Source organism: Crocuta crocuta, unplaced genomic scaffold, assembly GCF_008692635.1.
Source record: "Crocuta crocuta isolate KB4526 unplaced genomic scaffold, BGI_CrCroc_1.0 scaffold322, whole genome shotgun sequence".
NCBI classification, from domain to species: Eukaryota; Metazoa; Chordata; class Mammalia; order Carnivora; family Hyaenidae; genus Crocuta; species Crocuta crocuta.
Window position 1 is genome coordinate 4,697,060 of NW_027532592.1, and position 12,835 is coordinate 4,709,894.

At 53.0% G+C, this 12,835-nt stretch overlaps 1 protein-coding gene across 1 annotated transcript in view; it reads left to right on the plus strand.

The window, feature by feature from the left end:
* Positions 1 to 3,495: 3,495 nt before the first annotated feature.
* The window catches only part of SUSD4 (sushi domain containing 4), a 75,180-nt gene continuing 65,840 nt past the window's right edge, over positions 3,496 to 12,835 (plus strand). Inside the window, exon 1 of the mRNA XM_077779858.1 lies at positions 3,496 to 3,649. Coding sequence (XP_077635984.1) covers positions 3,508 to 3,649 — 142 coding nt within the window. The 5' untranslated portion in view covers positions 3,496 to 3,507. The remainder of the gene's footprint in view (positions 3,650 to 12,835) is intronic.

Below are 12,835 nucleotides of genomic sequence, written 5' to 3' on the forward strand. Positions count from 1 at the left end.
TAGTCCGTCCGAGGGGTGAAAACAGTGGTCATTGCTATGCCGTGATAGACTGTGCTGCGGGGGGGCGTCCACGTCCCTGGGGCCTTCCTCCTGGTCCCCTCCCACTCCCGCACACACTCCCATCTCTGTCTTACACAGGAGCCCCCCTGCATGCTTGGTGAGCCTTCTCACCGTGGAACTTTCCATGGTGCTTCCCTGCTTTCTAAATTCTCTCCTTGGTCTCTGCCCCCCAACCGGCCTCCTGGTCTTCACAAGGGCTGAGCCCAGGATGCTCCCCTGAACCTCTCTCCCCTCCCTCACACACACATCCATATGACATACGGGTCACCTCCAGGGTCCTTTGCCAGGACACCTCCTCCTCTGGGCTTTCCGGCCCTACACCTGCCCGGTGACACTAATCACAGACATTTGTCACTGTCCCCACAGTCTTGTTGAAGATGCGGATTCATCTTCTCTGTTCCCGCAGCCTCCGTTCCAACCACAGTGGCTAGAATGTGTCAGGACCCACCAGGACACTTCGTGTGGGCAGCAGGATGTGTGCGAGGTGACTGTTCCCCCACAGACCACAGCTTATCTCCTCCCCGAGGGTGTTATCCATCCGGGACAGAGGTGGTGGGTGCATCAGACGCTTCGAGAATTCTAGAGCCGTGTTCACACACAGCATCCATGCGATGTTCTAGCATGTTCTGAGCTCTTTGATGGGCTCCGGCTGGTTGTGTTTCCCTGGACATGCAGGATTCCGGATGCAGAGAAGACGGAAGGTCGGCTGGCTAGTCTCTGGTTGCCAGTGTCGGGGAGGAATTTCCTTCAAATACTAATTAATTCAGCCAAACGTCCTGATTGCCCCTCTGTGTTTCAGGCTGTGTGGGTTCAGCCACGGGTGGGCCAAGCAGGCAAGCCACCCCCCCGCCCCGTGCACTCGTGCGGGGTGGATGGAAGGTGGGTGTTGGCAAGCTAGTGGTCTGTCTCGTGTTCTGTGGTGGAGGTGCTGTCTGGGGGCTGTGCAGCCAGTGCCTGGGGGCTCTGAGAGGGCCCCGGGGGAGAGCAGAAGGGACCACACGTAGGACACAGGGTTGGCGCAATGCTGGACATCGGTCCCTGTGGCCACTTCCTGTTCGAGACTCACCGTGTCCCTTCCCTGCTCACAAACGAAACACTACTGGCCCCTGGAAGTGAAATCGCAGTCTCTGCCCCTGGGTGGGCGGGGGGAAGATGGCAGATGGAAGGGGGAAGTGAGTGGAAACAACGAGGANGTCCCAGGAAGGCCCCTGGAGCTCTCCTGTGTTTGGGAGGAGATCCCTGCCCAGTGGTTTTGGAGGTGACGCCTCTGTGAGGGAGGAAGAGAGAGTAAAGAAGCCTTTCCCCTCTAGGCAGGGGTCTGCACGCTATCCAGCCTCCTTCTGTTCCTCTTCTCGGGGGGAATCCAGTCGTGACGTATTCAGGGTGGCTTGTTTGGTGGAAGGTACGAGCGTGGAGTTTATGCGAGGCCTTCACTGGCTGGGTGCTCCTGAGTCAATGGACTGACCTTTATCTTCATCATCCTCACCTGTAAGATGAGTGCAACACACACTTCTTATTTTCGTTGTGAGATGTTATGGGCTGAATCGTGTCTCCTCAAAGCCCTAACCCCCAGTGCCTCAGGATGTGATTACATTTGGAGAGAGGGCTTTTTAAAGAGGTAATTAAGTTCAAATAGGGTGGTTAGGGGGAGTCCTTATAGGCAGAGGATGTGGAGGGAGAGACACCGAGGCGCACGCACAGAGGGACAGCTCAAGGACCCAGGGAGAAGGTGGCCATCTACTCGCTGGGGAGGAGTCCTCCGAAGAAACCACACCTGCTGACGCGGTGATCTCGAGCCTCAGCCTCCAGGACTGTGAGGAAACAGACCTCTCTGCTGTGGGATCTCACCACGGCTTCCCGAGCAGACCTGAGATACTGTAGAAAACTTACAACTGGTACGCCATAGCAGCCACCCACATGTTCTGTTTTCTTAAGTTGCATTAACAGAAGTGGATTATTCAGAATGACTTGTCAGCCCTGCCATGTGCTGGTCAGAAACTGGGTTGCAATCAGAGAGAGACTACGTGATGGTCTTGTGGGCTGTGGCCCTGTTTCACCGGAGAGGGAGGCTCAAGGGCACATGGAGCCATCTGCAGGGGAAGGGAGGGCTGCCTTCAGGAAGGTGGATTCAGTTTAGCTGTGTGGGCCAGGAGGGCAGCACCAGAAGCTGTGGGTAAAAATTTCAGTTCAGGACACAGCAGGCTTTTCTAAGGGAGCTGCTGGCTCCCTTAGGAAGAGTCCCTGGGGCTGGATGGCCGCAGGTTGGAAATGTCAGAGGGAGGACCCCAGCCTAGATCCCCCATTTGGACCAGGTAAACTTGGATGTTCCTTTCAGTGCTGATGTTCTCTGTACCAAAGGGGCATCCTCTGGATGAAGGACTGAGTTCACAAGTACTTAGACCGTATCTCCTATGACTGTAACAACCACACGGGCAACAGATATTCTTTAGCTTTGTCGATCTGACGGCTATTAGAAGAGCCTTAGAAAATTAACCAAGGAGGAAAGCGAAATCAGCATTCACACCGTGTAGGTCAGTCGTAGGACCCGGGGAATGTGGAAGGGTGCCCTCCTGAGCTCCAGACCCCTGAGGACAAGCCTGGCAGGAATCAGCTTGTGCGGCTCAAAATCCCAAACTTTCCTGGAAGCCACCATTTCAGCGTGACAAAGCATAAACTAATAAATAAATACAAATACTGAGCACGATTTATCTACTAAAAGCTAAACTATCCTGAAAGAATTGGTTAAAATTACTCTCAGTAAAAGACGACACGGTAAAAACCATAATTTCCTTGGGACCGTCGGTCCGTGTGAGATTTTGGCAAGGCGGATAGAAGCAAGGGACGATTTGGTGGCGGTAACAGAAATACGGTTTTTGGTTCGCGAATTGCGTTAGAATAACGGGCTGTCACTGGTTCTGACATGCCGCCTACTGGCACCTTCTTCGTCTGCCCAGCTCGATGGAAGCTTAGCCTCTTTCGGGGAGGGNGCACACCCTGAGGCACAGGGAGCCTGTGTCAAGCCTGTGTCAAGCCTGACACCCTTGGGTTGCGACCCGTCACTGGAGAAGCCTCCCCTCTCCGGGTACCCAGTCTTCTGCAGCTGCACGGACCACAACCCTCTTTCCTCTCCGGACAGCCCCTCTCCTCTCTCCCCACCCCGCCCAGCGCGGACGCCCGGAGGGGCCAGGCCGTCTCCAGGGCGGGGATTTCGGTTGGCGCCCGCGGATCCCGTAGGGCGAATGCAAGCGTGAGGGGAGGGGGATCGTCTCAGCCGCCTGCGTCGCCACGCGGGCCCCCAGGGGACACGCGCAGCCTCGGCGGGGGCAGGCTGCCGGCTCGTCGCGCGTCCCTCCCTGGGGCAGGCCTCCCATTCCCTGGGCCTGGGGGCCACGCAGGCCGCGGGGCTGGCAGGTGCAGGGGCGGGGGNATGCCCTCGGTGGATGAAAGATGCATCATGGAATGAAGCCGAGCCCGGGAGACGGATTCCTGGAGCCGCCGCCGCCGCAGCCGCCGCCCCCCCGCAGGCTCCTGGCCGCGGTCCTGTGGTTCCAGCTGGCGCTGTGCTTCGGCCCCGCGCAGCTCACGGGCGGTGAGTGACCGCAGGGCCCGCGCGTGGGGAGGGCGCCGGCCGCGCGGGACTTGCGGGGTGCGTGCACGAGGGCCTGAGACCACTCTCAGATTGCGACCCCCGGAGCTCCCCAGCGCCCAGCGCCCAGAGGTGCCCTGTGTTCTGTCTGGAGCTTCCCACTAGCCTCGGGCCTGGCCCCTGGTGGGGAGGGGGGCGGGGGGGGAGACAATAAACCTGGTCCATAATCCTCACCTTCGCCAGGAAGGAGCCGGAGAGGGGAAGTGGGGTGCCCTTGTTCTTAGCGTCTGTTTGCAGACCTTTGGCCCTTGTCTGTGTCCCAGCCCCTGGGTTTAAGGCTAGAGTTGCGAGCACCCGCTTTGTGAGCCCGTGAGGTCTGAGAACGGGCCAGGCTGGTGGAAGGACCGGGTTGTGGGAAAGTTAACTTTCTCTTTCCTTGGGAGGTGGTGTATTTCCGTCTGCGCATACTGGGGGCGGGGCAGGGATGCGGGGATGGCTTTGGTTCTATAGGTCTGATTTAGGGGGGCTTGTGTGGGCAGTGGAAGCTGGAGGAAATAAAATCGTAGCTTCCGATTAAGTGACCAATCTACAGCGTTTTGGGTTTTGTGGGGGAGGGGGTGGAGGAGGAAGACGGATGGGGTCCCCGTCTGCATTTGCGAGCTCGTTGCTGTGGGTCATCGCTGTCCGCGTGCATTTCTGGGAGCGCTCTTCGCCTGTAAGAAGGGCAGACTCCTGTTTCCATAGCTGAACTACTGTCCATATATAAATAAATGATAATTGGTGGAAAAACAGGTATTGATTGATATCTGTAAGCCATTTCCTGTTTTAAAAGATTGCTGTTTCAGAGAAGGAAGGTGAAGAGGGGAAGGCATGAATACAAAATTAGCAAAAGTGGGGGAGGGGATAACAGGTCAGGTAATCAATAACTCGGGCACTTTGCTGAGCGATCTGGAAGAGGTTTCGAGCATCAAGGAGCTTTCTGGGATGTGTATGTCTCAGAATTAGTGAGAAGACGCTTTGCATTGGGGACAGGATTTTGGCTCTGTTTGATTTTCTAATAAGGGGCAACTTTTTTTGGTGCTCTTAGATTTATAGAAATGTCCCTGAGACAGATTTCTTCTTCAGAGAGGATGCGGTCGAATGGGACACTGGCCAGGAGCTGTGAGGCCTGCCGGGGCTGCGGTCACAGCTTCTGGTGGGAAGGAGGGCACCCCACGGGGCCAGCCTTTCCCTTCCCTCTTCTCCCCCAGCCCGACCCCTGTTCAGGCTTTGATCCCTCAAACCAGATCCGTGAGATCTTTCCATCCTCTCGGTGCATTTCTCCCGTAGAGTGACGGATAATCAGGGTTTTTCTACGAAGCTCTTGACAGCTGTCATTGGAAGTGTGAGCTGGGAGGGAGCACAGCCTGGTTGGAGGTTGGTGGCTGTGCCCCTGATTCTGCTGTTTGTGCTCACAGAGGTGCTCCTCAAGGATCTCAGCTCAGTGCTCGGCATGGTCCCTCAGGCTCAAGTTAGTCACTGTGCGGTCACACCACACGTCCTTTACCCCTGGTCTTCGGAGAGAGAAGACATCAAGCACAGGCATGCAGAGCCCCGAGGGAGGAGGGAGTGAGCGCTGGCCTGTCACGGTTCAGAGCTGGGCCTTTTCAGGCACTCCCACACCGTGGAAAGGCTGGCCACCACCTCGGTTTCATCTTGAACTCCTTCGGGCTGCCCGCGTGGTTTCTGGGAGAGGATCAATCATTTCAAAATGCCTCCTGAATAAACAGCTTGGATGCAAAGGGCGTTGGGGCTGTTCTGCAGAGGACACTACACAGCGACTTCTCTCTCGGGACAGAAACCCAGGTGCAGGCCCCAGGATGGTCACAAAGGCAAATCCCTTAATTCTGCGCCCCTGCTTCTGAGATTTGATGTGCAGACCCATTTGCTGGGAGTGTACGGAAAAGCAGATTCTGGTTGGTGTGGGGGGTTGGCATGGAAGATGCCACATTTCAGCATGCTCCCAACGGATGTGTTGCTAATGTTTTGAGGACCACACTGATTAGCAGTGCTTTAGACCAAGACATTCCTCCAACAAGTTGTTTGTGGCCCAGACTCACTCCCATTCCCCAGGTGCCAGGGACAGGGTGTGGGGGAGGTCTCATGGCGTGCCCGTGATCCACGGATCTGGAAACCCGCCCTCACAGAGGGCTTTCTTTTTTTGCTTTAGTTTTTGTCCACAAAAAGGATACGTATTTAATAGACACTGTTCTGAAATGCGGATTTTCATGTTTGTTTTCAAGGGGAAAAGAAACAGCACAATAGCAAGATACTGATGTTTCTGCCAGGAGGAAAAAAGCATGTATCTGATACAAGTATTTCAGAAAAATCCTGAGCTAGAAAGGGGAGGAACTGAGGAGATGACCGGACAAAGGCGAAGGTGGCAGAGAACTGTCAGAAAAGAAACTTTGTCCTGGAAAGGGAACTCGCTTCCATTCTCTAAATCCTTGGAGAGCCCCTGTGGGCCCAGGGTGGCCTGAGGTGACTTGTGGGTGGCTATTCCAGGCTGTCTTTTGTAAATGAGGAAGAAGGGCCCTCATTTGTGGCCACTAAGACCAAATCCCTGAGGGGCTAACACCAGGTTTACAGGGAGACACAGACCCCACTGGCCCAACCTGCTTCAGGGTCCACACCGCACTGGAAGGAGGCTGAGAGTTAGCTCTGTTAATCAGTCCCCGAGGGCGGATTCATTAGCACGCCTGTCTGCAGGCTGGTGGCCTCGGGCCGTGGGAGCCTGAGTGCCCCCCTGTGTGAACCGGGGACCTAATGGCAGGGCTTGGTGTGTGGGGTGGAAACCGCGCAGGCACTCTGTCAATGCAGGAGCAATGAGGTGGGGGCTAGGACAGTGCCAGAACCTTCCAGGCCTTTGCTTTATTCATTCAGTAGACATTGTGTGCCTGTCCATGCCCTGTGCTGGGTGCTGTTGTGTATAATGTTCTTTTACCTCTAAGAACCCTCTCCTACTCTCTGGTTTCCTGCCCAGTGAACAAATTTCACTGCCAAACTCAAAGTGCCATCATGTCTTTCATGTTTCCTTGGCCCCTGGCCTGTGCCCTTGCCTGGGCCCCTACTGTACTACGTATGACCCTCCGTCATAGAGCTGGCCACCCACTGGACCGTCAGCCCGCTGAAGGCAAGAACCTGGACTTCATTCACTTCTGCGTCTCAGGCACTCAGGACAGCATGTGACACACTGGAGACGCTCTGCTGCTGTTGACCACCAACAGGAAAGGAGTCCTAGATCCCTGCCCCACTGCTTAGAAAACAATGACCAGGGTGCTCATAGCAGTGTAAAGTCTCAGGGCAGTGGAGGCCACTACCATTTGGAGGTGGTCTAAGAGGTTGGGGGAGAAATCAACGAAGGCTCTAGAGCAGAGGTGGCCCTTAGGCTAGTATCTGTGGGAGGGCTGGTTGGAGCCTGAGGGGGAGAGACACCTCGTGCAAAGTGTGGAGACAGTCAAGTGCTTGTCTTGTTCTGGAGAGCAAACAGTCTGGTTTATCTAGAATGACGTGGCTGCAGGGAGCCAGAGAGTAAGGATGACCTAGAACAGAGTACCTGCGGGGAGCCAGAGAGTGAGGATGACCCAGAGCAGAGTACCTGCGGGGAGCCAGAGAGTGAGGATGACCTAGAGCACAGTATATGCGGGGAGCCAGAGAGTGAGGATGACCTAGAACACAGTATCTGTGGGGAGCCAGAGAGTGAGGATGACCTAGAACACAGTACACACAGGGAGCCAGAGAGTGAGGATGACCCAGAGCAGAGTACCTGTGGGGAGCCAGAGAGTGAGGATGACCTAGAGCAGAGTACCTGCGGGGAGCCAGAGAGTGAGGATGACCCAGAGCAGAGTACCTGCGGGGAGCCAAAGAGTGAGGATGACCTAGAACAGAGTACCTGCGGGGAACCAGAGAGTGAGGATGACCTAGAACACAGTACCTGCGGGGAGCCAGAGAGTGAGGATGACCTAGAGCAGAGTACTTGCGGGGAGCCAGAGAGTGAGGATGACCTAGAACAGAGTACCTAGAATAGAGAACTAGAGAGTAATGAGGGCAAATATGTCAGAACCCTACTGTAAGGGCCTTGGGAGGCCCGGTGAGGATTCTGTGTGTCTCACTGCAGGCTGTGGGCACTTGCTGAGGGGTGGAGGGCAGGTGCATGATCCCATCCAAGCTGTGCTTGGTTTCCCCTCTCTGCTTGCAAATCGCTGACCTGGGACACCCCCCCCTTCCCCCACTTGACTGCCGTCTCTGTGCGTCAGAGTTGTGGCACCAGTGGGGTTGAATCAAGCTCCTTGGGGTCTTGTTGAGGCCATGTGGCCATGGCATTGTGCTGTGTACCCGCAGTGAGGGACAAATGCACCAACTGGCTCACTGCTTTGGCGATGCCAAGCCCTGGAGTCTTATCGAAAAGGTTTTGTTACCTGGTAGAGTGGGAGCTTTTTATGCAATGCTGTGTCTAAAAGTCACAATTTCAAACTGCATTTAAGTCAGTCTCTAAACGAAAGTCCCAACTTCTCAAAACTACAAAGTATGTTTCTTCAACAAAAGTCCTCCTTAATATACGTGAGCAGCATGGAAACTCTGTCGATTCATCCGCGAGATGGAATCTGAGGGCTTTCGGAGACACGGGAAGGATTTCCTACAGCAGGCAGCAAATCTCTCATCTCAGAGGCCTGGGTGGCGAGGTGGAGAGAGTCAGTGGTTCCGTAATTCCTGCAGGTAATGAAGAGGGTAGGTGACGATCTCTCTCCAGTAAATATTGATTGGATACGTTAAGAAAAGCACCCATAGTATCTGCTCCTGGTGCCCGAGGCATATTTCAAAAGCTTCCAAAAGGCCAGGAGACTTGCCCTCCGCCGGGGAGCTCTGCAACAGTGTGAGAGCCTGGCATTCTCACGGGCTGACAGATCAAGTTCAGCCTCTGCCGTTAAATCGCTACATGGCTTCGGGCAGGTTGTTAGGCTTCTCCTGGGCTCAGTTCTTTCCATATTGCTGATGTTCTTTGATTCTGTGATTACAGGAATCTGATGGGTTCTGACCTCTCTGTAAAGTTGATTCCCTGTCTTGCATCTGCACGTTGGTCTTTTCCGAGTGTCTGTTGGATGCCCTGGGGATGCACAGCAAGGGGCGCAGTCTGCTCCCAGGGAAACACACAAGTGCAGGCCAGTTTCTTCTCAGGAGTTTAGATGCAAAATGTTTGCATAATATTTTTTTTTCACATATGCTTTTTTAAAAAGTTTACTTATATTTTGAGCAAGAGACACAGAGTGTGAGCAAGCCAGGGAGGGGCAGAGAGAGCAGGAAAGAGAATCCCAAGCAGGCTCTGTACTATCAGCGTAGAGCCCAACGTGGGGCTTGAACTCATAAACCGTGAGATTGTGACCTGAGCCACAATCAAGAGCCAGTTGCTCAATCAACTGAGCCCCCCAAGTGCCCCTTGTATACATTTTTATTCAGTTTAAAACTTAGTATCATTCATTGATACTGAGAAAAAAAGGTGATTTTCCCAGGCTACTTTTCTTTGTCCTTGCCTTATTTTGCAAGTTTGGTGTTTGACCATGAAATAACCACACAGAGCAGCAATGTGTCCAGATAGACCCTTGGGGTCCTTGGCTCTGAACTGAGGGAAAGAAGAGGCAGAAAAATAGCTTTTTCTAATTTGTTTTCAGACACATTTCACCAAAACCAAGTACAACTTACCAGATACACCAGATACATATTCTCATGGGTCAGATTCGCCATTTTATCAACGTATTGGTCCATTCTCACAAGAATGAGCTGTGCACCTGTTGTTAACCATGGACGACTGGGAAAGGGAGGGACAGAGTTTCTGGCTGGCCACCTTCTGACTGAATGATAAGTCTGCAAGTCACTAGTAACAGTGCTACTGATTGTGAATCTTTAGAGACTGTTTACTACATATCAGGGCTGCACTCAGTGATTACACGTGTTAGCTCACTGGATCCCCACCACACCTGTGTGAAGCTGGCACTGTTACTAATCCTCATTTAACAGATGGGGAAACTGAGGTATGGAAGTTTCAGCAATTCACTCAGGGTTGCCCAGCTGGTAAGTGAGGCTTGGCGACCCAGATGATCTTATGTATCATGAGCCTTTTTCTGTAGGTGTGGAAATCCCAGTCACTAGATGCATTTTTTATTGTATTTCAAGGTACAATTTTTTAAGCCACAGTTACCAAATATTTAGGAACTTTGGCCCTCCCCTCCCTGATATAAATGAAGTCTCGTGTTGTGACTGTAAAGGAGAAAACACAAGCAAATCAGTAATACAAAACCCTACAACTCAGGAGAAAGCAAAGGCCTGAGTGCCTGCACCTTGAGCCCTGAAGGGAGAGGGGAGATGGCCAGGAACCCGTGAGGCACCTGGCTCTGCTGCACTGAGGAGCACAGGCCCCTTTTTCCTGTGATTTGGTTGAGCAGCAATAATAACTTTAGTTACTATGTGCTTATGTGTTGTTTGCCGGCTGTTTTCATGTGGACTTTATCATTGCCTTTGATTTTCTTGGCAACCCAGGAAGATAAGGAGGTTTGGATTTTTTCCCTCTTCCATTTTTTTTTAATTTGCAGAAACATTTTTAATGAGGTGGATCTCCTAATGTCTCAAAACAGACAAAGTGGGTTGGGATCCAGGCAATGGGAGAAGGCTCCCCTCTGTGTTATGCGGGCCTGACCAGTACCCTGTCTTCAAGTCATGTGTTGTAGATGACAATGCACTTAGTGCATTTCCAGGCAGAAAAGGGCAATTGTATCTGAGGGTCATGAGTGTGAGTAACTGCTCCCTCTGGAAGGTTAACTTTGAGCTAAGAATAGGGTTTAGTAGTTGATGAAATCTGAGATTGTTCAGTCTGTTGTCCAGGAAGGTGTGCTTGATGGACTGAGCTTAAGACGCTGAGTTTTAGGGAAGGATTTGGTCCAATATTTCTTCTTCTTTGAGGAAAAGACTGCTGTACTATAAGACAGAAGGAATTATCCACTCAAGAAGAAAAACAAACAAATAATTGAGTTGCTCACAAATTAAGAGTGCATTTTAAAATGGCTTCTTAATTGAGAGAATTGTAATTGCTTTATTAATCTTAAACAAGGTAAGCTGGGAACATAAGAGAAGTAAAACAAAATAATTCTGGAAGTTATTTAGAGATGACAGGGCACTTGGGAGCATCCTAGCAGATGAGCCTCCATGACTCCACTCAAGAAGGAAGGTACTGAGGGCCCCAGGGGTGGGGGTGGGGTTGGGGGCAGACACACAAGTGCACCTGCAACAGACAGGTCTGGGCCCTGGGAATGGATTTTTATTCTGAAAGTGAGGGGAGTTTCAGAGCCCAATAAACTTGATCAGTGATTATTCATCATCATCCCGATAAATTGAACTTTTCAAGAGGGAGGATGAGTAAGGGTTTTTGGGAATGGAGGTTCTACCTGGTTATCTGATATTTCTGTTTGAAAGTGGTGACTTATCTCGTGTAGCTAGCGGTGTGGGAGCGGAGCTTAACAGGAAGGTCATTCTTGAGCTCTATTCCTTTTCCTCAGAGTAACTGAACACAAGCAGATCTTATTTTCTTTGGTCTGATTGCATTTGAACGGTGAGCCAGAAAGAAGGAGGTTCCCCTAAGAGAGGAATACAATCAGGTATGTGCATGTACAACATCGTTCTGGATCTCGGTGCCTCCCAAGTTTGGATTCACAGTATGTGGAGGAACCCTGGGGCCTCCCTAATCCTCACAGGAAACTGACTCACAGCAAACTCACAGGAAACTGACTCTGTCCTGGTGAGACACAGTCTTGTTGGGCAGAAATATGATGGATTTAGGGGGTTCATCCCTAGAGGGGCTCTCAGGATTAGACCCTTCAGAGTCTCAGTGTCAGAACCCCAGCCAATGGTGCATTTTAAACGTTTCTTTCAGGGACACATGCACATTAAGTGACAGTATGACAGAATATGCTCCATGGCTGGCTGGGGCCGCCTCTGTGTTTAAGTCATGTTTGTGGTTCCTCTGCTGTGGAACTACCCGGCTCTGAATTGCTGTTTGGACTTGTATAGTTTATTTTAATGTTTATTTATTTATTTTGAGAGAGAGAGAGCCTGAGAGAGAGTGGGGGAGGGGAGAGAGAGAGGGAGAGAGAGAAAATCCCAAGCAGGCTCCACGGTGTCAGCACAGAGCCCGATGCAGGCGGGTCATTAGGGGTGAGGCAGGGAGCTCCCGTGACCAGCAGGCTTGCGTTGCCTGCAGGGCATCTGCTTGCACACGGTCTGTACACTGGGTTGGGTTCCGGGGAGGAAGACGGGAGCTGCGTGGTGGGGCTGCAGGGGCGGCTGGGCCTTCCTGGGAAGGGTGTGCAGGAGGAGCCAAGAGGAGGCCATAGGGTGAAGCCCGGGAAACACCCACACTCACATGTCAAGAGGAAGAGGCGGTTGTGCTGACGGTATTGGCCACGGGAATAATAAAACAGCTACTGCGAGACCTGGCCCCGGGGGTGGATTGTGCCTCCTGATGTGGGGTCTGAGGTTTGTTCTCACATTGTTATCACGCTGTTCAAGCACCTGGGATCCGGATGTCTGTACCTGGCCTTGGAAGGGCAGCGCCAGAGGCTGGCAGGTCTCCCCCGGGTCACTGGTGGGGGCTTCGTGTGTGTGTGTGTGTGTGTGTGTGTGTGTGTGGGTGTGTGGTGAAGGGAGGGGCTTCTCTGAGTTCCGGGGGCTACATGCGCCCTTTGCAGGATGCAGCCTTCAGTCCTTTGAACAAGGTCTTCCTTGGCTGCCATTTAACCTTCGAAGGAGCAACCCCTGTCACCCCCACTGCTGTGGCCAGCGCTGTCACCTCTGGAGCAGGTCACTTGACCTCACCATGCTTTGTTTTCCTCGTCTGCAGTTGGGATAAGAGGGGGGTCCCCTGCACTTCACAGGTTCACAGGGGGAGTGGGCTGTGCAGGCACGGGGAAGCAGGTCTGAAGACAGTGAGGATCATGGCTTCACGGAAACAACCTCCTCCGCGGGGGACCGACTGTGAGACCTCAGGGGGCAGCGCCCGGCGTGCCCAGGGGGAGCTGTGTCTGCAGCTGGAGCAGGTCCTTGTGTGGCCAGAGGAACGACCCTGAGCCCGGTGTGCTCACAGAAGCCTCAGGGAGGAGAAGCTGG